Here is a 20,785-nt window from a genome sequence, read left to right on the forward strand (position 1 = left end):
CTGCGCCGACTGCTGGTGCTTGCTCGCTCCCCGCAGCTGCGTTGCCGAGACTGCCCGGCCCTGGGGCCCGGAGAGAGGGGTTAGGAGCCGGCTCCGAGTCGCCCCATCTGGACTGGGGTCCTCTTTTCGCAGAGCCGGTCCCAGGCCAGGCACGGGACTCCCCCTCCTTCTCGCGGAAGCGACCTCTCGAGCCCGGGGTGGTGGTAGCCCCGGGAGCGCGGCTCGTGGGGCCGGGGGAGTGTCCTGCGTGGCGGCTGTATGGGGCGCGGAAGCCCTCGAAGCGCCCCTCGGTGACGGGTGCTTCGCGGGAGCCGCCGCTGTGGCCAGACCCTCCGCAGCGGGGACAATGGGAGCCTGGAGGAGGCCTGGATGTCGCAGCGGGGGAAGTCGACGTCTGGTTCTCGTAAATCCCGAGGGCGCCACCACGCCCCCTCCCTCCAGCCCTCCGGTGCGGGAAATCGCCCCCGGGACACAGCGCGGGACGGCCCCCAGAGCGCTGTGCCCCCACCACCCAGCCTTCGCTGTGATGGGGGCCTGATGCCACCCGGAGAGGTGTCAGAGATCATAGAGGGGCGATGAGGGGCCACAGCCCTGGCACCTTGCTCACCCCTTCCTGGCTCCAGAACTCGCCTGCGTTAGGGCAGAGACCAGTCGGGCTAAGGAAACAGTCCCGCTGGGCTTTGCGGGGCACTTGTGGCCTGACCCCTGGTGCTGAGGGGTCAGGTGGCCAGACCGCTGGTGGGGGCTCTGGGAGGCTTCCTGAAAGAGGTGCAGGGGGCTCAGCAGGACTGGAAGAGGTCCGAGAGGGGAGGGAGGGCTTCAGTGGGGGCAGAGGTGTGGAAAGGGCCCCTCAGAGATGAGAGTAATCTTGCTGCTGGAGATAGCAGTGGGGGACCCCTGGGTGTCTTCTCCCCTCATCTCCCTCCCTGTCCCCTGCCCCCACCTCTGGCGGTTCTGCCCTGGTCTCTTTGCCAGCTGGAGCTGCCTCCGTCTGTCACCCTCCCGGGCCCAAACTGACCTCTGACCTTTCCCAGAGCCATTTCCCATCTCTAATTTTTCAGGAGGCTGGACAGACAAGGATTTTTATCCCCTTCTTAGGGATGGAAAGGTGGGGCTTCCAGAGGTGAAGGTGAAGGGGACAGAGCCCTCACCTGCTGCCCAAAACCCCGGTGCTGCCCTCCACGGGGGCATGGAAGCCAGGCAGGCCCCTTCCCTGCCCCACATCTTGGCTCTGTTCCCTCTGCAGGACCAGGCCAGCAGACACTTTAATGAAAGCTTCGGCAGTGGGCCAGCCCTCGATTGGAGTTGCACACAGGCCTGGAGGCCTGGCTGGGAACCAGGACACCTATGAATGAGGCTGGGAAGGGGGAGGAGGGGGTGCCGGAGAGCAGGAGAGAGGGAGGCTCCATACATGGCCTGGTTTCGATCTCCACCCTCCCGGGAGAGGGGAGAGCCTGACCCGCGGTGGACTAACCTGGTTCAGAGTAGTGGGCTGAACTCCACTGCTGGGATGACAGTGGCCAGAGAGCATCCTGAGATGGGAAGCCATGGGCAGGACAATAGCTCGGATCCATCCCCAGGGAGGAGGAAGTGGGGAGAGGCCGGCGGCAGAGCGCCTCGGACCCACAAGGAGGAACTGATGGAGATGTGGAAGTAGCTGTGGGGGTGGAGGGGGTGTGGTTGGCCAAGAGCAGCTGTCACCTCGCTGGGGATAGGAATGAGGGTCAGGGAGGAAAGGACCCATCCTGGGTCCCTGAGGGCAGGAGGCTCTGGGGGCTTGGAAGTCCTGATGGGGGAGATGAGGGGTGCTGGGACCCCAAAGAAAGGCCCCTGGATACACACGCTTTAGACTGGTCAGAACTAAAATGGAGACAGAGGTAGCCCAGGGGACCCTGGCCTGGTGGGCTGCAGTGGGGGACCTGGGTTTGCCACCAGTCTCATGGGCCACCTGGACAATGGGTTAATGCACCCACTCCAGACCCAGAGAATGCATTCCTCCATCTGGGGCTGGGCTGGAGGTGAGGTGGCCCAGAGCCTGTGGCTCAGGGGGGCTCCAATGCAAGGCTGGTGCTCAGGGGGATTGGCGGGCACGTGCTCTGCAGCCCCTGGCAGGCGAGGGCCCATGGGAAAGGGGAGCACAGAAAGGGAAGCAGAGATTCCCCAGGAACTGACGTGGACCAAGACACGTCATACACCCAGCCACAGCCTGAAAGGTGGTTTTTTTTTTTTTTTTTTTTTTGAGACGGAGTCTCACTCTGTCACTCAGGCTGGAGTGCACTGGCGTGATCTCGGCTCACTGCAACCTCCGCCTCCCGGGTTCAAACAATTCTCCTGCCTCACCCTCCTGAGTAGCTGGGATTACAGGCATGTGCCACCATGCCCGCCCAGCTAAGTTTTGTATTTTTAGTAGAGATGGGGTTTCACCATGTTGGTTGGGCTGGTTATGAACTCTTGACCTCAAGTGATCCACCTGCCTCGGCCTCCCAAAGTGCTCGGATTACAGGTGTAAGCGACTGTGCCTGGCCCCGGGTGGTTTTTGAATAAAGGAATGGGTTTCCCTTTTTGATGGTGCTGCTTGTCCGCTCAAAAGCACTCGGCGGACACTCGATCTGGGTTTCAGCAGAGCTCTGAATGTGCTCATGGAATTCCTGGAGATGAGAAGAGGTGGAGGAATGTTCTGTGTGTCCAGCTGTGAGGCCAGCCCCAGCTCCCAGGGGTGGCACTGCAGGCATCCCCACCAGCCTCCTGTCCCTCCAGCGTCCCAGAGCACAGGGCACCAGGGTGGCTGCAACCGTGGTTTATTTCAAATGTGCAAAGCTAAATGTGCAACTACAAATCTAACTTAGGAAGGCCTGCCAGTGGCCCTGAGAGGTGGCCGTGCTAGGGTGGTCCACAGCCAGTTCTGATTGGCTAGGACATGCTTGGACCCCTCAGACCAGCCCATGAGTCTGAAGAGACTGAGGCTCGGGGGCTCATTAGAGACTCTTCCTTACCTAGAAACCAGAATATCCTGCTAAAGAAGAAAGCAGAAATCACGTGGGTCTGGGGGCAGGGAGGGGGTAATAGAAACTGTTCCACTGACTGGGGCTCTCTCTCGGGGTGCAGTGGGGGAGGGGGCAGACTCTGTCAAACCTCATATAGTCTGCGGGGTGGGGCTGGTGGCAAAGGCAGGCTGGGGGTACTGGACTCAAAGCCTGCTGTCCTGGAAGGAAGTGCCTTCCACCTCTTATGGGGCATGGGGAGATCCTAGGGGAGCCCAAGAGGATCGCAGTGCAGACAGGTCCAAGCTGGATTAACCACAGCTGGAATTGGTGGTCACCCAATCAGCCTCGCAGCTGAGGGACCTCTGCCACCAGGGCTAGAGGTCAGGCTGCGGGCAGAGCCCTAGCCTGAGGTGGGGGCTGAGAGGGTCTCTGCGGCTTAGCCTGGTCGGGCATTGGGGGCTGGCTCTCTGGACCTAGCGGGCCTGATGTGACCGAGACATTCTTTCAAGGGGACCCGAGGGGACCTGGGGCCTCTGGCAGCTGCTGGACAGCGGATAAGAACAGTTTCCATGAGGGATTCTTCGGGGAAGACTAAGTGATCAGATACACTGAGCAGTCAGAGGTGGAGGTGCAGCTGTCACTGTCACGGGGCAGGTGCCGGGGTGTCACTGCCACAAGTCACCAGCTGCCGCCCCGTTGTCATTCTCGTGGAACTTGTGCAGGTGGTCGGCGAACCTGGGGGACATGGGAAGGTTTATTGAGGCCGAGTGTGTGTGTTGGGGAAGGGGGATGTGTATCGTGTGATGGGGTGGGGCTGGGGGGTAGTGGGCACTGGGAGTGGGGGTAGGGGGAGGGCCAGAATGGGGGCTGTGATGGAGGGCTAAGGAGTGGGGGACATGAGGCAGGAACTCAGGGGTGTTGCAGGGGGTTCTGGGAGCTGGTTGTGGGGCTGAGGGGGGGCCCAGGTGGGGGTCCTCACTTCTTGGCACAGAAGGTGGCACAGTCCCTCTCCACGCTCTCGCTCCATGCCAACTTGTAGAGCACCTGGCCAGATGGAGACACGGTGAGCTGCCCGTTCACCTCAAGGCCACCCCTGCAGCCCACCCATGGCCCCTGGGCCTGGCCTGGGACATAAAGGTTCTCGAGCCCCAGGCTCCGGGGCGGGTGGGCCTTAGACATGCTCCTGCACCTGCTGTTTCTGCAGATGGTCAGATGGGCCCAGACACGGAGGCACCTCCCTGAATATTGTGGGACAACCCCTGGAAGGGCCAGGACCCACCGGGCCCTGGGGTCAGAGCTGGAGCCCAGGTTAGCCCTGTAGGGGCCATCATGACTGTGCTGGGGACAGGAGTCCCCAAGACTGGATCCTTCCAGAGACACAGCCTTCCACCCCTCTTCTCCCCCAACTTGGCAGACATGGAGGCCCTTATCTGCTAACTAGAACACCCCTCTGCAGCTGAGGACGTTAGTTCAAGATGCCCCTTCCCTGTGCAGCCTTCATGACTGTTCCTTGGTGGAGTTCATTAGACCTGCTCCCTTCCCACTCCATCCCTTCTTCCTACGAAGCCCCTCCAGGACCAGTCCCAGATGCGATCAGCCAGGCATCTTTCACGGAGCGGCCCGGCTGGTGCCCTGGCCAGAGGTCCCAGTGGGGTGGGTCCTTCTCGTCCCTGGGGTGGGCCAAGGCTCTTGAAGGGGAGAGGCGTGGCCTCCAGCTGGGGATGCAGCTTGGGGTAGGTCAAGGGGCCAGGCCACCATTACAGGCCCGTGCTGCCCTGGAGGTCAGGGGTAGGGGTGGTGAAGGTGCCCCTGGCCTGCCCGTGTGCACACTCACCAGGAAGACCAGGCAGTGCAGGAACAGTGTGTAGAAGAAGCTGATGGTGCGCGCCATCTTGTTGGAGAGAACCAGACGCCCCTGGGAGCAAGGAAAGGGTGAGTGGGGATGGGGCTGGCCTCACCCCCCCCTGCAGGGCTACCTGGGCTTCACAGAAAGGGCCCTAGGGTGGCAAGGGGAAGGAAGGGGCAAGAAGCTGGGTCTCCCATTCTACCATTATGGGTGAGAGACAAGGGCTGCTGTAATTCATTTTTTTTTTTTTTTTTTTGAGACGGAGTCTTGCTCTGTTGCCCAGGTTGGAATGCAGTGGTACGATCTTGGCTCACTGCAACCTCTGCCTCCTGGGTTCAAGCGCTTCTCCTGCCTCAGCCTCCTGAGTAGCTGGGATTACAGGCATGTGCCATTATGCCCAGTTAATTTTTGTATTTTTACTAGAGATGGGGTTGCACCATGTTGGCCAGGCTGGTCTCGAACTCCAGACCTCAGGTGATCCGCCCACCTCGGCCTTCCAAAGTGCTGAGATTACAGGCGTGAGCCGCCGTGCCCGGCAACTGGAATTCTTTAAAAAAAAAGTTTTTGGGACAAGGTTGCCCAGGCTGGAATGTAGTGGTCAGAGCTCACTGCAGCCTTGACTTTCTAGGTTCAAGTGATCCTCATCCATCAGCCTCCTGAGTAGCTGGGACTACAGGGACTGGCTGGGACTACAGCACACCATCGCGCCTGGCTAATTTTATTTTTTGTAGAGACAGGGTCTTACTGTGTTGCCCAGGCTGGTCTCGAACTCCTGGGCTCAAGCAATCCTCCCACCTCCTAAAGTGCTGGGATGACAGGTGTGAGCCACCAGGCCTGACTCTAGGCTGCAGGAATTCTGAGGAATGGCCCCCCTGCAGCTCAGTTCAGAACCTACTGCTATGAACCATGCTCTCAGAGGATCTGCCTGGGAAGGGGAGAGACCCTGTCCCAGATCACACAGCCACTCTTGGCAGGGCAGGCGGCTCCTCCAGCCTGGGCTGCAGGGCAGGTGAAGAGGTGGCTGGAGACAGAGGCTCAGGCCTGTCTGGGGAGGGGACGGGTAGGCGCAGGGACTCACCATGCTGAGGGTGGCCTTGTCCCAGGGACTCAGGCTCAGATACTTCCTCTGCCGCTCCTGTACAGGGAGGGACAATCAGGAAAGAACCCCAGAGGACCTCACAGACCCTGGCTTGTGGCAGAGAGCGGGGCCTGGCCAGCCACAGGCCACCCTGTCTCGCTGTTCTTGCAGACCTCCAGGGGGCTGCCGGGGTGCTGCCGTCAACTCAGTGTCGACAGGTGCACAGTCGACTCAGTGTGACATTCTGGACTCCCCTGACATCTGTGAGAGCCCCTCCTCGCCTCTGCAGCCGCCCATTCTGCCCACGGGAAAGTTTTCCACGGGCAGAGCTTCTGCAGTCTGGGTGGGGGAGGGGAGTTGTAGGGTGGGGTCCCCACCATGGATCGCCCGACTCTGGGAGCTGTAACTGGCTCTTCCTTGTCTGCCTGTCCCCCAAATATACTGCAGGTTAACCCAGCCACTGCCACACACCCTCAGGTAGCCATCGGCAGGTGTTCCTGAATGGGCGCTGGGCCCACACTGCACCGAAGCGGTGGGGAGGCTGTCTTGGGGGGGCTCCTGGCCTGAGGGGCCAGGATGTGCAGGGCTGGTGTGGCAGGGCTGGCCGAGAGCACCCAGACGAGGGCAGCTGGAGGGGGGCCAGGGAAGGCCGAGTGCTCAGGGATGGGGGCCAGGTGATGGGGGGACCCCTGGACTTCCCTGGGCTGATGCCCCTTCCCTCCCCTGCCCAGGCTGGGCTCACGAACCCGCTTGCTGAAGGAGGAAAAGGGATCCAGGCGCTCCTCGTACTGGGACGAGTACCGCAGCTCCGTGTCATCACTGCTGCTGCCCTGCACAGACCGGGAGGGGAAGAGACCCAGTCAGTGCCCTGGGGCCCAGTGGGAAGGGCAGGAGCCCAGGGGAGCCTCAGTTTCCTCATCTGCAAAAAGGGAGGTAGGGGAGGGAGCCTTAGATCCCAGAGGTGGGAGGAGAGGGTGTTGGGTTGACAACGTGAATGTGGCAGGTGCCTCCTGCCATAGGCGCATGGAGCTACCCATGGGGTCAGGGCCACAGAGCCTCTGGGCACGGATGGGGAACTGAGGCCCAGGCAGGACCGGGCGCAGGTGCAGGAAGGTGGATCTGCTGGGAGTGTGGGGGTAGTCATGGGGGCAGGCAGGCACCTGGGAGAGGAGACTCCCGCCTCCTCAGCTGGCCACCCAGAGCCAGGCTGGTTTGCAGGGTCTGAGTGCCCTCTGGTGGCCGAGGAGTGGCTCTGATGGGTGGGGACAGGGCTGGTGGCTGCTGGGCCCCAAAGGGAGAGGGAGAGGTGAATCCCTGCCTTACTATGCCCCATGCTCTCCTGTTACTCATAGAAAGGGTTTCCTGGCACGGGCTGGGGGGCTGCAAGAAGCCACGCACAGGCCTCCCTAGCCCAGAAGAACTCGGCAAGTGAGTTTTTGATCCACTCTCTTCGTTGCTTTTTGGAGTGTGTACCAAGTTCTGTTTACATTTTTTATTATTGCTTGCTTGCTTATTTATTTATTTATTTATTTATTTATTTATTTATTTAAGACAGAGTTTAGCTGTGTTGCCCAGGCTGGAGTGCAATGGCATGATCTTGGCTCACTGCAACCTCCACCTCTCAGGTTCAAGCGATTCTCCTGTCTTAGCTGTCTGAGTAGCTGAGATTACAGGTGCATGACACCACACCCAGCTAATTTTTGTAGTTTTAGTAGAGATGGGGTTTCACTGTGTTGGCCAGGCTGGTCTGGAACTCCTGACCTCAAGTGATCTGCTCGCCTCAGCCTCCCAAACTGCTGAGATTACGGGGATGAGCCACCATGCCTGGCCTATTTATATTTATTTTTTGGAGGCAGGGTCTTGCTCTGTCACCTGGGCTGGAGTGCAGTGGCTGGATCTCAGCTGACTGCAGCCTCTATCTCCTGGGCTCACGTGATCCTCCCACCTCAGCCTCCTGAGTAGCGGGGACCACAGGCATGTGCCAAGATGCCTGGCTAATTTTTGTATTTTTAGTAGAGATGGGGTTTCCCTATGTTGGCCAGGCTGGTCTCAAACTCCACCCCCCTCGGCCTCCCACAGTGCTGGGATTACAGGCATGAGCCACTGTGCCCTGCCTTTCTGGCTAGTTTTTTTTTTTTTTTTGAGACGGAGTTTTGCTGTTGTTGCCCAGGCTGGAGTGCAGTGGCGGTGCGATCTTGGCTCACTGCAACCTCCACCTCCCGGGTTCCAGCGATTCTCCTGCCTCAGCCTCCTGAGTAGCTGGGACTACGGGGGTGCGCCACCATGCCCGGCTATTTTTTTTTTTTTAATTTTTAGTAGAGACGGGGTTTCACTGTGTTGGCCAGGCTGGTCTCGAACTTCTAAGCTCAGGCAATACTCCTGCCTCAGCCTCCCACAGTGCTGGGATGACAGGCATGAGGCACCATGCCTGGCCCTTCTGGTCAGTTTTTATGATGAATCTGGACAGCGGCTCCACTCTACGGGCTTCTCCCAGTTTAGGGAGGGCAGCTAGCAGGCAGGTGGGTGGGTGGGTGGGTGGGTGGGGAGATGTCGGAAGGCCTCAGGGGGCCTCTGGGGCCCAGTGCTGCCCAGCAGGTCTTGGCCCCCGACCCTCCCACCTCCAGAGCCCTGATCGGCCTCTCTCCCTGCCTGGTCCACCTGAAGCTGAGGCCAGGGGAGGGCCCTCACCCGGCCAGGGTAGCTCTGCAGGAACTTGATCTTTTCAAAGAGCTTGATGTTGTCAGCGCGCAGGCTGTCCAGCTCGCTCTGCAGGGCCTGGAGGGTGTGCTGGGCCAGGCGGTTCTCCTGTGGGGGGAGGGGCAAAAAGAGGGGTGGGGGAGAGGCCTCCGTGCTGGCACAGGTGCTGCTCTGTCTACCTGGAGCAAAGCCCCTTCTGTGTCCACAGCCTTCTCCTTGACCTGCCTGACTCTGTAAAGCTGCCCCTTCCCCCACTGTGGCCCCACCCCAGGCAGAAGTCAGGGATCTTGGGTCAGATTTCTTCATATGTATTACGTTGATGCAAATGTAATCGTGGTTTTTGTCCTTAGAAGTAATGGCAAACACCATGATTACATTTGCATCAACCTTAATATATGACAGAGCAAGACCCTGTCTATATATTTTATTTCATTTTTTATTTTTATTATTGTTATTTTTTTGATACGGAGTTTCGCTATTGTTGCCCAGGCTGGAGCTCAATGATGTAATCAATCTCAGCTCACTGCAACCTCCGCCTCCTGGGTTCAAGCGATTCTCCTGCCTCAGCCTCCCAAGTAGTTGGGATTACAGGCGTGTGCCACCACGCTTGCGACAGGGTTTTACCATTTTGGTCATGTTGGTCTCAAACTCCTGATCTCAGGTGATCCACTCACCTCTGCCTCCCAGAGCGTTGGGATTATAGGCGTGAGCCACTGCGCCTGGCCCCTGTCTATATATTTTAGAGACAGAGTCTTGCTCTGTCACCCAGGCTAGAATAAAGTGGCATGACCAGAGCTCACTGCAGCCTCAGCCTTGTGACTCAAGCGATCCTCCCACCTCAGCCTCCCAGGTAGCTGGGACTATAGGCTCACACCACCATGCCCCGCTACTTTTTTATTTTTGCAGAGACGGGGTCTCACTGCGTTGCCCAGACTGGTCTCAGACTCCTGGGCTCAAGCAATCCTCCCACTTCAACCTCCCAAAGTGCTGGGATTACAGGCATGAGCCACGATGCCTGGTCAGATTTCTTCATACTTTTTTTTTTGTCATTGGTATTAGCCTTTTAAAGACTATTATTGAGATATAATACCCATAACATAAACATCAGCATTTCAAAGTGTACAGTTCAGTCATTTGTATTCACAATGTTATGCAACCATCCATCCCCACTACCTAATTCCAGAACATTTAAAATCACCCCAATAAGAAACCCCAAATCTGCCAGCAGTCACTCCCCATTTCCTCCTCGTCTATTGCCTGGCAATCGGCAGTCTCCTCTCTGTCTCATGGATTTACCTGTACTGGATGTTTCATATACATGGAATCACACACTATGTGGTTTTACTATTTGCCGATCTAAGGGCAAGGTGAAATGGAATCTCATGTTTCAATTTATTCAAATGCTTGAATAAGTGTTTCTTTCACACTATTCAAAATTCAAGCAGTGGCCAGCGCGGTGGCTCATGCCTATAACCCCAGCATTTTAGGAGGCTGAGGTGGGCAGATTACCTGAGGTCAGGAGTTCAAGACCAGCCTCGCCAACATGGAGAAATCCTGTCTCTACTAAAAATACAAAAATTAGCTGAGTGTGATGGTGGGCACCTGTAATCCCAGCTAGCCGGAAGGCTGAGGCAGAAGAATCGCTTGAACCGGGGAGGTGGAGGTTGCAGTGAACGGGGATTGTGCCACCGCACTCCAGCCTGGGCAACACAGCAAGACTCCGTCTCAAAAAACAAAAACAAGGCCAGGTGCAGTGGCTCATGCCTGTAATCCCAGCTCTCAGAGAGGCAGAGGTGGGAGGATAGCTTGAGCCCAGGAGTTCGAGACCTGCCTGGGTAATATAGCGAGACTCTGTTCTCCACAAAAAGGAAGAAGAAGAAGAAAAAAAAGACAAAACAAAAACAAACACAACCAAAACTTGAGCAGTACAAAAAAGTATGTGGCGGCCGGGCGCGGTGGCTCAAGCCTGTAATCCCAGCACTTTGGGAGGCCGAGACGGGCGGATCACGAGGTCAGGAGATCGAGACCATCCTGGCTAACACGGTGAAACCCCGTCTCTACTAAAAAATACAAAAAACTAGCCGGGCGAGGTGGCGGGCGCCTGTAGTCCCAGCTACTCGGGAGGCTGAGGCAGGAGAATGGCGTAAACCCGGGAGGTGGAGCTTGCAGTGAGCCGAGATCGCGCCACTGCACTCCAGCCTGGGTGACAGAGCCAGACTCCGTCTCAAAAAAAAAAAAAAAAAAAAAAAAAGTATATGGCAGTATGGTGCTTCCTTTAAAAATGTTAAACATAGAATTACCATAGGATCCAGTAATTCTGCTTCTGGGTGGATACCCAGGTTCACGCCATTCTCCTGCTTCAGCCTCCCGAATAGCTGTGACCACAGGTGCCCGCTACCACGCCTGGCTAATTTTTTTTTTTTTGAGACGGAGTCTTGCTCTGTCGCCCAGGCTGGAGTGCAGGGGTGTGATCTCAGCTCACTGCAAGCTCCGCCTCCCGGGTTCACACCATTCTCCTGCCTCAGCCTCCTGAGTAGCTGGGACTACAGGCAACCACCACCACGCCCAGCTAATTATTTTGTATTTTTAGTAGAGACGAGGTTTCACCATGTTGGTCAGGATGGTCTTGATCTCCTGACCTCGTGATCCACCCACCTCAGCCTCCCAAAGTGCTGGGATTACAGGCGTGAGCCACCGCGCCGGGCCAATTTTTTGTATTTTTAGTAGAGACAGGGTTTTACTGTGTTAGCCAGGATGGTCACCCTGCATTCTTGCAGCGCCACTGCCTGGCTTAAATCCTTCCTTGGTGCCCCTCCCTGCAGATTGAAGGCCACACCTCCCAGCCTGGCAGGAGTGCACTCGTCTGGCGACTTGTTTGTCTTGTTTCATGCAGCCCTGGAATGATCTATGCTCCCTTCTGGGTCACTGGGCCCCCTGTCTCCTCTACTGTGAGTGTCTGAGTCTTCTTTCAAAGCCCGGTGTGGCATGACCTCCTCCAGGAAGCCCTCCCTGACTGCACAGAACAAATCTCTTCCCCATGAGGTTTACAGTCTGTGCTGTATCTCTCTCCTGAAAGCCTGTGTGTTCCCCCACTGTGTCCTTGGGCCCAAGGAGCATCGGGGAGAGAAGGATGTGACTCACGGCCTCAAGCTCCTGGTTCCGGGCACGGAAGCGCTCCCTCTGACTGGAGATGATGGAAAGCAGTGAATCCACCTGGCCCTCTGGGAGGGCGCCGCTGGCTGGTGCCGCAGGTCCTAGTAGGTAGAGGAGGGTGTCTTGGGGTGGCAGGAGGCGGAACCCAGCAGGGGGCCCTTTGGGGTGGGTCCCCCAGCCCTGGGGGATTTCTGGCCAAATGCCATGGGGTAGAAGTCACATGGTATCTGACCCCCTGGTGCTGGGCATGTCGGGGAAGGGGAGGGGACAGCCAGGGGAACCGGGGAGCGTGAGAATGGATGGCAGGGGCTGGCCTGACAATAGGAACCCTGGAGAAGGGCCCAGTTCCCCCGTCTGCTCTGTGAGAGGGCCAGGCCCAGAACTCCCCTCCCGGTCACTCTGTGCTTGAATCTGAGACCCTTGCAGCTGTCAGACTAGGCCTATAGCCCCTGGGGAAGCAAAGGGGCAGGAGGGGAACTGGGGACGCATGGGCACACCCCCAGTATTCTGGTCCAGCAGCCTCAGGTTCTGTCCTCAATACCTAAGGAGGCTGCCTTCCCCCCACCCCATGGACCTCCAGCTGCACTTCAGCAGTGAGGCCTGGCTGACCACCACTCACCAGCCCTTCACAGGCCACTGGCAGGGCTGAAGGGTCAGGACCCCAAGATGGGGGGTGTCAGGCTAAGATCCAGAAAGGCAGGTTGGGGGCTCATTCACCTTTTTGTTTTTTAGAGACACGGTCTTGGTCTGTCGCCCGGGCTGGAGTACAGTGGCACCATCATAGCTCACTTCAGTCTCCAGTTCCTGGGTTCAGGCGATCCTCCCACCTCAGCTTCCAAAATAGCTGGGACTACAGGTGTGCGCCACCACACCTGGCCTTATCTGACCCTTCAAAGGTTGCTGCTGCATTGCAGGCATGGGGGCCTGACCTTCTTAGAGGAAGGGATTGATCTTTGGGGATCTGGGTTCTCAGGCAGTATCACCTGTCTCCTCTTCCCGCCTCCTCCCTCCTCCCATGGGTCAGGGCTCTGCTTACCGTAGAATAGGGCAGTGGCCTCTTTGATGGGCTCCGGAATCTTCTCCAGGCGGTGCTCGGCGGCACCCTGCAGGTGACAGGAAGAGATGAGGAGGTGCGTCCACACAGTGGGCATGGAATATTCCCTTTCAGCATGGCCAAGGCAAATGGCAGGGTGGCTGTGGCAAGGAGTGGGTGGGACCGTCCGGGGTGCAGGCTGGCTGCAGGAGGGCCCGGACCTGGGCACATGGCGTGGGCTACCAAAGAGACGGCTGGGCCCTGAGTCACTCCTGAGGCCAGAGTTCAGCAGCAGTGGGGCTCTCCTCGCGGCCACTCAGCTTTGACATGCATCAGACACCTGGCCTCCCTGGCCCTGCAACCAGCCTGCCTCATGACCTGGGGAAGCCCAGATTTCTCTCCCGGAGTCCCACTGTGGCCTCTATAGAAGGGGAGGTGGGCGAGGAGATGCCCTCCCTGGGCTCTTTATGCCCCAGCCTGCTGTGATCTCTGGGCTCCAGGTTCTTTAGCTGGGAGATGGGTACATGGTCCTGGCCTTGCCTCTGGCTCTGCTCTCAGGGCAATGCCTGAGAGGGGCCTCTGTGCTACTGCTAGGAAGTCCTGTGGCCTCTGCCCCATGGCCTGTCACCCCAAATCAGGGGCAGGGTGGTATTCATGGGAGTAAGCAGGGAGAACCCAATGGTTTTAGGTGACAGCCCTTCTGGGTTGTCACCAGCTGCCGGATACACAGGCTTATCTGGGAAGTCAGCGTTTGCAGAGGCTAAAATAACCCTGGGCAGGCAGCGAGGCTGGCATGGGGCAGGGGGGTGGGCTCACCTCGGCATCGGGCCGCTGGATGGACTGAATGATGCTTAGGTCCTGCTCCAGGCGGGCGATCAGCTCTCTCTGCTCAGTGGCTGTGGCCACAGCCTCAGTGACACGGACCTGCAGCTCCGCACAGCGTCCTGTGGCCAAAGGAAGACATGGCCATTAGAGGGAGCCTGGTGGGACCCTTGGTGCCCTCCCCTGGTTCTGCCTCTCCAACCCATGGTCTGGAAGCAGGGCCGCCTGGATGCTGTGAGAGTGCTGGCTATTCCCTCCCAACTCACCTCTGCCTAGAAGACCCCGTTAGACCTAGGGTCTCCTCCAGGAAGCCCACCCTGACTATCAGAGGCACTCCTGGCCCCAAGCACTCTCTGGATTGTTGAAATCCTCTGGGTAGGAGAAGGAACTCAGGTCAGGGATTAGGGGAAACCAGCGCAACGTGGCTCTGCCCACAGCCGTCTGGAGCGCCCTGGCCATCCCCCTTCCCTCTCTGGGCCTCACTTTGCTTGCCATGCAGGGGCAAGGAGGCTCAAGTTGCTTCCATAGCTGATGTTCTGAGATAATGTCCAGTGGGAAGCCGGGAGGTAGGAGAGGCAGAGAAAGCCGTGGGCGGTGCAGGGAGGATGCGTAGGGTCCCACCTCTGGGTTGACAGCAGAGGTGCCTCATCCTGCCCCCAACAGAGGCTCCAGCTGCAGTGGTGGGGGCCGCGTGGTCCCCAAGGAGTCCCCCGACCCACAGCCCTGTCCGTCTCTCCCTCCTCCAGGTGCCAGGGTCGTCTTTACAACAAAGCATCCAAACTGTGACTTTCCTGCCTGCAGGAGGGTGAGAGACATCGGGGAAGGGCCCCAGACCCGAGCACGCATCTCCAGGCAGGACTTCAGTGACCCAGGAGCCAGGCAGCCCTGAGGGTGAGGTTTGGCCCTGTTTCTGGTTGACTGTGCGACTCAGGGCCACTGGATCCCCCTTTCTGGTCCCAAATGGTGACATGTAACATGGTGACAACAAACCTCATTTAGGGTGAGCTGTTGGGGCTGCAGAGAGGGAGCTGGAGGCCTGAGACCCAGGACGCTGTCCTTTGGGGTAGGCTGCACAGCCACCAGGGGGCACTGTGGCCTCAGAAATGCACAAAAGCTGCAGGCTGTGGGCAGTGCCAGGGAAATGGTGTGTGCGGCCATCTCGGTGGACTTGTCCCTGACTGCGCAGCCCACTGACCGGCTGTCGTACCCGCCCTAGCTGAGCTCAGCATCCTGGGCCAGGATGGGGCAAGCCAGTCTCACCCCGACATGCTCCTGGGTTCCCTTATAGATGAGTGACAAAAGACGATTCACATTTTACAGTCAAAGAACAGAGGCTTTCCAACCTGGGACTAAACCCAAGGCATCCACCCCCAGCTCTGTCTAAGCCCTTGCCCACACCAGAGTCTCGCCTCATTCAGGCCCCGAAGGGATTTCTTATTTTATTTTTTTTTTTTGAGACAGAGTCTCACTCAGTCACCCAGGCTGGAGTGCAGTGGCTCCATCTCGGCTCACTGCAACCTCTGCCTCCAAGGTTCAAGCAATTCTCCTGCCTCAGCCTCCTGAGTAGCTGGGATTACAGGCACCTGCCACCATGCCTGGCTAATTTTTGTATTTTTAGTAGAGAACGGATTTTGCCATGTTGTCCAGGTTGGTCTCGAACTCCCAACCTCAAGTGATCTGCCCGCCTCAACCTCCCAAAGTGTTGGGATTACAGGCGTGAGCCACCACGCCGGGCCTCCAAATGGATTTCTTCCTTCAGACATTCACTGGGCCCCTGGGTACCTGGCAGGAAGGTGGTGCCTGCGGAAGTGAGGAGGGGATGAGGGAAGAGGCAGGACCTGAGGGCAGGACCTGGCCTTGGAGGGAGGACTGTCAGGGGCAGGGTTGGGGCTGGCCGTGGGTCACCTGCAGGGACTTTAAGGAGACCCCAAATGGAGGGGTCCAGACAGACGACAAATGACATGCCCTCCTGGCCTGGGTGCAGAGTTCTTGGGCCCTGGCCTGTGGGATGGGATGGCAGAGCTGGCCACGCATGCTCAGGAGGGGAGGTGGACAGCAGCTATGAGATGTAGGGAGAGGAAACCACCAGAAAGATAATGGGGCCTTGGGTCACATTAATAGAGGTGAAGGGCCTAGACCAAGGGAGGGGATTCTTCAGTTTGGTCACAAACAAGAGCACATCCAAGAACTGTGCTGGGACTGATCCCATGGGGACAGACTCCTGGAATAAAAAGAGGGCATTAAGCCCCAACAAGGCTCAGGGAAGCCACATCCCACTTTAGGGATGAGGGCCTGGGGGACAGAGAGACAGGGCTGAGATGGGGAACCTTTGCAGAGGTGACTTTTGCCCCGCCAGAGTGAGGCCTCCTTGTCCTCCTTGTCCCTGGAGGTGTGGCCTGGCAAGAGGGGTGGATAAAAAGCGGCTGAGATGATTCCTTGCAATGCCTGTTTTATCTGCCCCCAGTCTGTGGCCACCTCAGTGCGGTCTTGGTCAGGTCCCAGGGCCTGCAGCTCCCAGCGCCGTCCGTAGGCACTGGGGAGATGATGGGGTGCGTGGGCCTGGTCCCTGTGCACTTGTTTCTGTGCCTGTTCCTGCAGGGGAGGGCACATGGTCCTGCTGTGCATGTATGCGACATTCTGTGCAGGTGTGAGCACCCTGGCTGCAAACCCTCTATCCTAGGCTGCCCCGGTTCCCAGCTGGTGGCCCGCTATCCTGGAAACGTCCCACGTGTTAAGCTGGCCTGGAGGCCTGGCCATTGGCGCTACTGCAGATGCTCTGGGCATTGGGTTAGCTCCTGAGGGGATCTCGGGGTGCACGGCTGAGTGGTTGGGGGAGGCCATCCCTGAAGAGGTGGCTTTGGGCAATAGGAGCACGGGAAGGAGAATTGGGGGATGGCTGCTCGTGAGGCAGAGAGAACAGGCTGGGTAAGACAGGGCAGCAGAGGCTGGCAGGCAGTGAGATTGGACGGAAGGCTCTGGGTAGAGGGGGTTGGATAAGGAGCCGGAGGCTGCTGGGGACAGGATCTGGACACTGTCCCAGAGCCCAGCTGGATCCCAGCAGCAACCAGAGCTGTGCTTTGAAACTGTCACTCCACGCTGGGAGGACGCGAAGGCCAGGAGACTGACTGTGCGGGCTTCCCCGAGAGAGGGGCCTCAATTAGAGAAGGACAGGGCCTCACCAGCCATGGGAGGGCCCCCTGTCCCCCACCGGCTGCCTCGCCCTGCCTCCTCTGTTGGAGGCTGGAATGCGCAGGTGGGGACGTTGGGATCACATCCATGGTGGCCACTTGATGTCAAGTCCAGAACTGGGCTTGCATTCTGGCCCTGCCTTTTACGAATTTCACGACCTTCGGCAAGTTCTTCAACCTCTGGAGTGCAGAGCTCTGGGGCGAGGCCGCAGAAGGAGCTGGAGAGAGAGCTGTGGACCCCATCGCTGTGCAGAACCCAGGTGGGGAGGCCCAGGCCTGGCCCTGTGTGGGGGAACGGGTGGGCAGCTGCCTGGCTTGGCTCCAGTATGCACAAAGGTGCTTGTGAACAGCTAAGGGCATGCGTGTGGTGGGGGTTGGACCTGTGGACCTCAGGCTGGAGATGCAAGTTGAGGAGATCTAGGGTCCTAACAGTCAGAGCTTGGAAGAGTTTGAGGGGCTTGGAAGACAGGAAGATAAGGGAAAGTTTGGAACTTCTTAGAGACTGGTTCGATGGTTGTGACTAAATGCTGTAATGAGTTAAGACTTTGGGGCTGGGTGCAATGGCTCACGCCTGTAATCCCAGCACTTTGGGAGGCTGAGGCGGGCAGATCACCTGAGGTCGGGAGTTTGAGACCAGCCTGGCCAACATGGTGACACCCCATCTCTACAAAAAATAGAAAAAAAAAAAAATTAGCCGGGCATGGTGGCGGGTGCCTGTAATCCCAGCTACTCGGGAGGCTGAGGCAGGAGAATCACTTGACCCCGGGAGGTGGAGGTTACAGTGAACTGAGATGGTGCCACTGCACTCCAGCCTGGGCAACAAGAGCAAAACTCCATCTCAAAAAAAAAAAAAAAAAAAAAAAAGACTTTGGGGTACTGTTGAGAAGGCATGATTGTATTTTACAATGTGAGAAGGACATGAGATTTGGGCGAGGGGGGCAGGGGTGGAATGATAGAGTTTGGATATTCACCCCTGTCCACTTCTCATGCTGAAGTGTAATCAAGCCAGGTGCAGTGGCTCTTGCCTGTAATTCCAGCACTTTGGGAGGCTGAGGATGGAGGATCACTGGAGCTCAGGAATTTGAGACCAGTCTGGGTAACATGCAAAAACCCCGTCTCTACAAAATACAACCCACAAAAAAATTAACTGGGTGTGGTGCTGTAGCTGTAGTCCCAGCTACTAGGAGGCTGAGATAGGAGGATCACCTGAGCCCAGGAGGCAGAGGTTGCAGTGAGCGTGATCACGCCACTGCACTCTTGCTTGGGTGACAGAGTGAGACCCTGTCTCAAAAAAGAAAAAAAGTAATTAATCCCCAGTGTTGGATGTGGGGCCTGGTGGGGGGTGTTTGGGGGACGGGGTGGGTCCCTCCTGGCGCAGTGCCGTCTCTGGGATAGGGATCTGGTTGTTTAAGGAGCGTGGCACCTCCCCTACCCCCATTCTCTGTCTCTTCCTCCTGGCCTCCCCATGTCTCACGCCTGCTCCCACTTTGCCTTCTGCCATGAGTAAAGGCTCCATCACCTTCCCAGAAGCCAAACTGATGCCAGTGCCACGCTTCTGGTACAGTCTGCAGAACCACGAGCCAACGAAACCTCTTTTCTTGATAAATTACCCAGCCTCAGGTATTTCTCTACCGCAATGCAAGAATGGCTAATACAGAAAATCAGGGGTGGTGGACAAGTCCTGAGAAAGTGCTGCCATGAGTGTGGCCAGAGCCTCAGGGGGTGACCCATGAAGGGGGTCCCGCAAAGACCCTGAGAAGAGGCGGCAGGAGGCAGGGGAGACACCAGGAGGATGCATGTGAAGGCACCAATATGAGGCAGGAGGGTCAATGAATACGGAGGGTCAGGGGGTCAGAAGCTACAGAGAGGCTGAATAAGGCGAGGGCATCGTCGTCGGGGTGGTGGGGGTGTGCAGGGCTGCAAGGCACAGCCCGATGGGCAGAACTGGTGGAAGGGGGGTAACGTGGGCCCCAGAGGGGATCTTGAGAAGCATGGAGTGTGTGGAATGGACGATCGGCAACCCGGAAACCCAGGAGAGAGGGACATACTTTGTTTAGGGGAGAGAGGGATGACAGGTGATGGGTGGATAAGTGAGCATAAGACAGGGAAACGGGCTCAGAAAAGGAGTCTGTGGGGCAAGGGCCCAACACGGTCCCCTTCCCCTCAGGAAAGACTAGGACCTCATCCTTCTGAGAACCCGGAAAGACAGCCTAGAGAGGGCACCTCACAGAGAGGAGGAGGGAATCAAAGCGTCTTTAAGGTCAAGACGTTAGGAAGGCCGGCGCTGTGGCTCACGGCTGGAATCTAGCACTTTCGGAGGCAGAGGTGGGAGCGTCGCTGGAGCTCAGGTGTTTGAGACCAGCCTGGGCAACATGGCAACACGTCATCTCTACAGAAAAATACAAAAATTAGACAGGCATTGTGGTGTGCACCTGTGGTCCCAGCTACTCAGGAGGCTAAGGCGGGAGGATTGCTTGAGTCCAGGAGTTCGAGGCTGCAGAGCGCTGATTGCACCACTGCACTCCAGGCTGGGTGATAGAGCAAGACCCTGTCCCCCTCTGCCCCATGCCCAAAAAAAGTCTAGGCATGATTTCTGATTGCAAAAGGATTGAACGCAGAGATTTATCATAGCAAGGCCAGCGGCGTTGTACCTACAGTTTTCCTGAAGTTGCGGGGGGCCCCTGTCTCTTTTTTATTTTTTTTGAGACGGAGTTTCACTCTTGTCACCTAGGCTAGAGTGCAATGGTATGATGTCGGCTCACTGCAACCTCTGTCTCCCAGGTTCAAGCGATTCTCCTGCCTCAGCCTCTCAGGCATGCGCCACCATGCCTAGCTAATTTTTGTATTTTTAGTAGAGACAGGGTTTCGTCATGTTGGCCAGGCTGTTCTCGAACTCCTGACCTCAGGTGATCCACCCGCCTCGGCCTCCCAAAGTGCTGGGATTACAGGCATGAACCACCACGCCCGGCCGCCCCTGTCTTATTAAATCACTTGCAGGCCAGGTAGGAATGGTGGAGACGCTTGGTGCACATGGTATCCTCTGCTAGGAGGACACTGAGGGAGGCCAAGCTGCTGCCTCATCCACCCCTCCCTGCCTCTGCACCTGTAGATCCTGCAGGTAACCACAGGTGACCGCGGAGCCCCCCAGCCAGCTCCCCATGCCTGCAGGTGCTGGCCCCTCACCCCTACGCAATGGGGTCTCCAGCAATGCCACGCTCTCCTGCAGCACCAGCTCTTGCTTCTCTCTTCTACATGCATGCAAGCATGTTCTCCTAGCAGGCATGTACACATGCACACACGCCCCTTCCCTTGACCCCACTTCGGCAAAACTCCTTGAAGAAGCTGTCTTCTCAAGCCTCTAATTCCACTCCTCCAATTCCTCAAGCCCTTCCCATCAGACTCTGCTGCCCCCCACGCCGACTGTCCTTGCCAAGGTCCCTAATGACCTCCGCACATTGCCACGTCCTTGTTTTTCAACTCTCATCTGAGCTGCTGTGTTAGCAGCTATTTCCAGGTCACCGACCCTCCTGGGCCTCCTCCCCCGGCTGGATGCTCTGTCCCTGTTTCCTTGACTGGTCCTTGCCCTCCCTGCTAAGCTTCTTGCTGCTGCTGCACGGGGACTGTCCGCAGATGCCTCACTCTGCCTTCTCATCCGCTCTGGCCATGCGGGATGCCATTGACAAGCCGATGGCTCCCCAGTGTGGGACTCCAGTCCACGCCTTTCCTTGGATTTATCTTCTACTTGTTCTTCTACTGGAATTTCAACCTTTATGGGTCTGCATTTCAGCCTGATCCCTTCCTCCCCAAGTCTGCACTCCCCGCCCAAGTGTGGACCCCTGTAGCCCAGCACCAGGAGGTGACATCTGCAGGGCTAGGCAGAGACCTCCTTCCCGGCCTGACCCAGCTCTCTGCCACCCTTCAGTGGCTCAGAACAAACCCCGGGAGGTAGCCCCACTCCTCTCCATCACTCCTGATGCTGAATCT

At 57.7% G+C, this 20,785-nt stretch overlaps 4 protein-coding genes across 7 annotated transcripts in view; 1 reads left to right on the forward strand and 3 right to left on the reverse strand.

The window, feature by feature from the left end:
- SH2B2 (SH2B adaptor protein 2) overlaps positions 1-3,574 on the reverse strand; it is a 40,371-nt gene extending 36,797 nt beyond the window's left edge. For 2 of the 3 annotated variants that reach the window (XM_050783691.1, XM_050783689.1), the window contains exon 1: positions 1,475-3,574. In XM_050783691.1, the coding sequence (XP_050639648.1) occupies positions 1,475-1,574 (100 nt within the window). In that variant the 5' untranslated portion in view covers positions 1,575-3,574. The remainder of the gene's footprint in view (positions 1-1,474) is intronic. The other variant, XM_050783692.1, reaches the window with a different exon arrangement.
- PRKRIP1 (PRKR interacting protein 1) overlaps positions 1-20,785 on the reverse strand; it is a 532,772-nt gene that overhangs the window by 106,016 nt on the left and 405,971 nt on the right. The window lies entirely within an intron of this gene.
- The window catches only part of IFT22 (intraflagellar transport 22), a 984,170-nt gene continuing 967,181 nt past the window's right edge, over positions 3,797-20,785 (forward strand). Inside the window, exon 1 of one of the 2 annotated variants that reach the window (XM_050783880.1) lies at positions 3,797-3,806. The gene's annotated coding sequence lies outside the window, so the exon portion shown is untranslated. Of the gene's footprint in view, positions 3,807-7,278; positions 7,289-20,785 lie in introns of those variants that run through there. The other variant, XM_050783881.1, reaches the window with a different exon arrangement.
- LOC126950428 (uncharacterized) lies at positions 4,816-13,736 on the reverse strand. The gene is made up of 7 exons (XM_050783910.1): positions 13,608-13,736; positions 12,795-12,861; positions 11,747-11,859; positions 8,597-8,713; positions 6,655-6,738; positions 5,909-5,965; positions 4,816-4,899 (listed from the first exon to the last, which is right to left on the reverse strand). Exons 1-6 carry the CDS (start codon positions 13,613-13,615, stop codon positions 5,944-5,946), a joined length of 411 nt encoding a protein of 136 aa, XP_050639867.1. The 5' UTR covers positions 13,616-13,736; the 3' UTR covers positions 4,816-4,899; positions 5,909-5,943.

Source organism: Macaca thibetana, chromosome 3 (assembly GCF_024542745.1).
Source record: "Macaca thibetana thibetana isolate TM-01 chromosome 3, ASM2454274v1, whole genome shotgun sequence".
NCBI lineage: Eukaryota > Metazoa > Chordata > Mammalia > Primates > Cercopithecidae > Macaca > Macaca thibetana.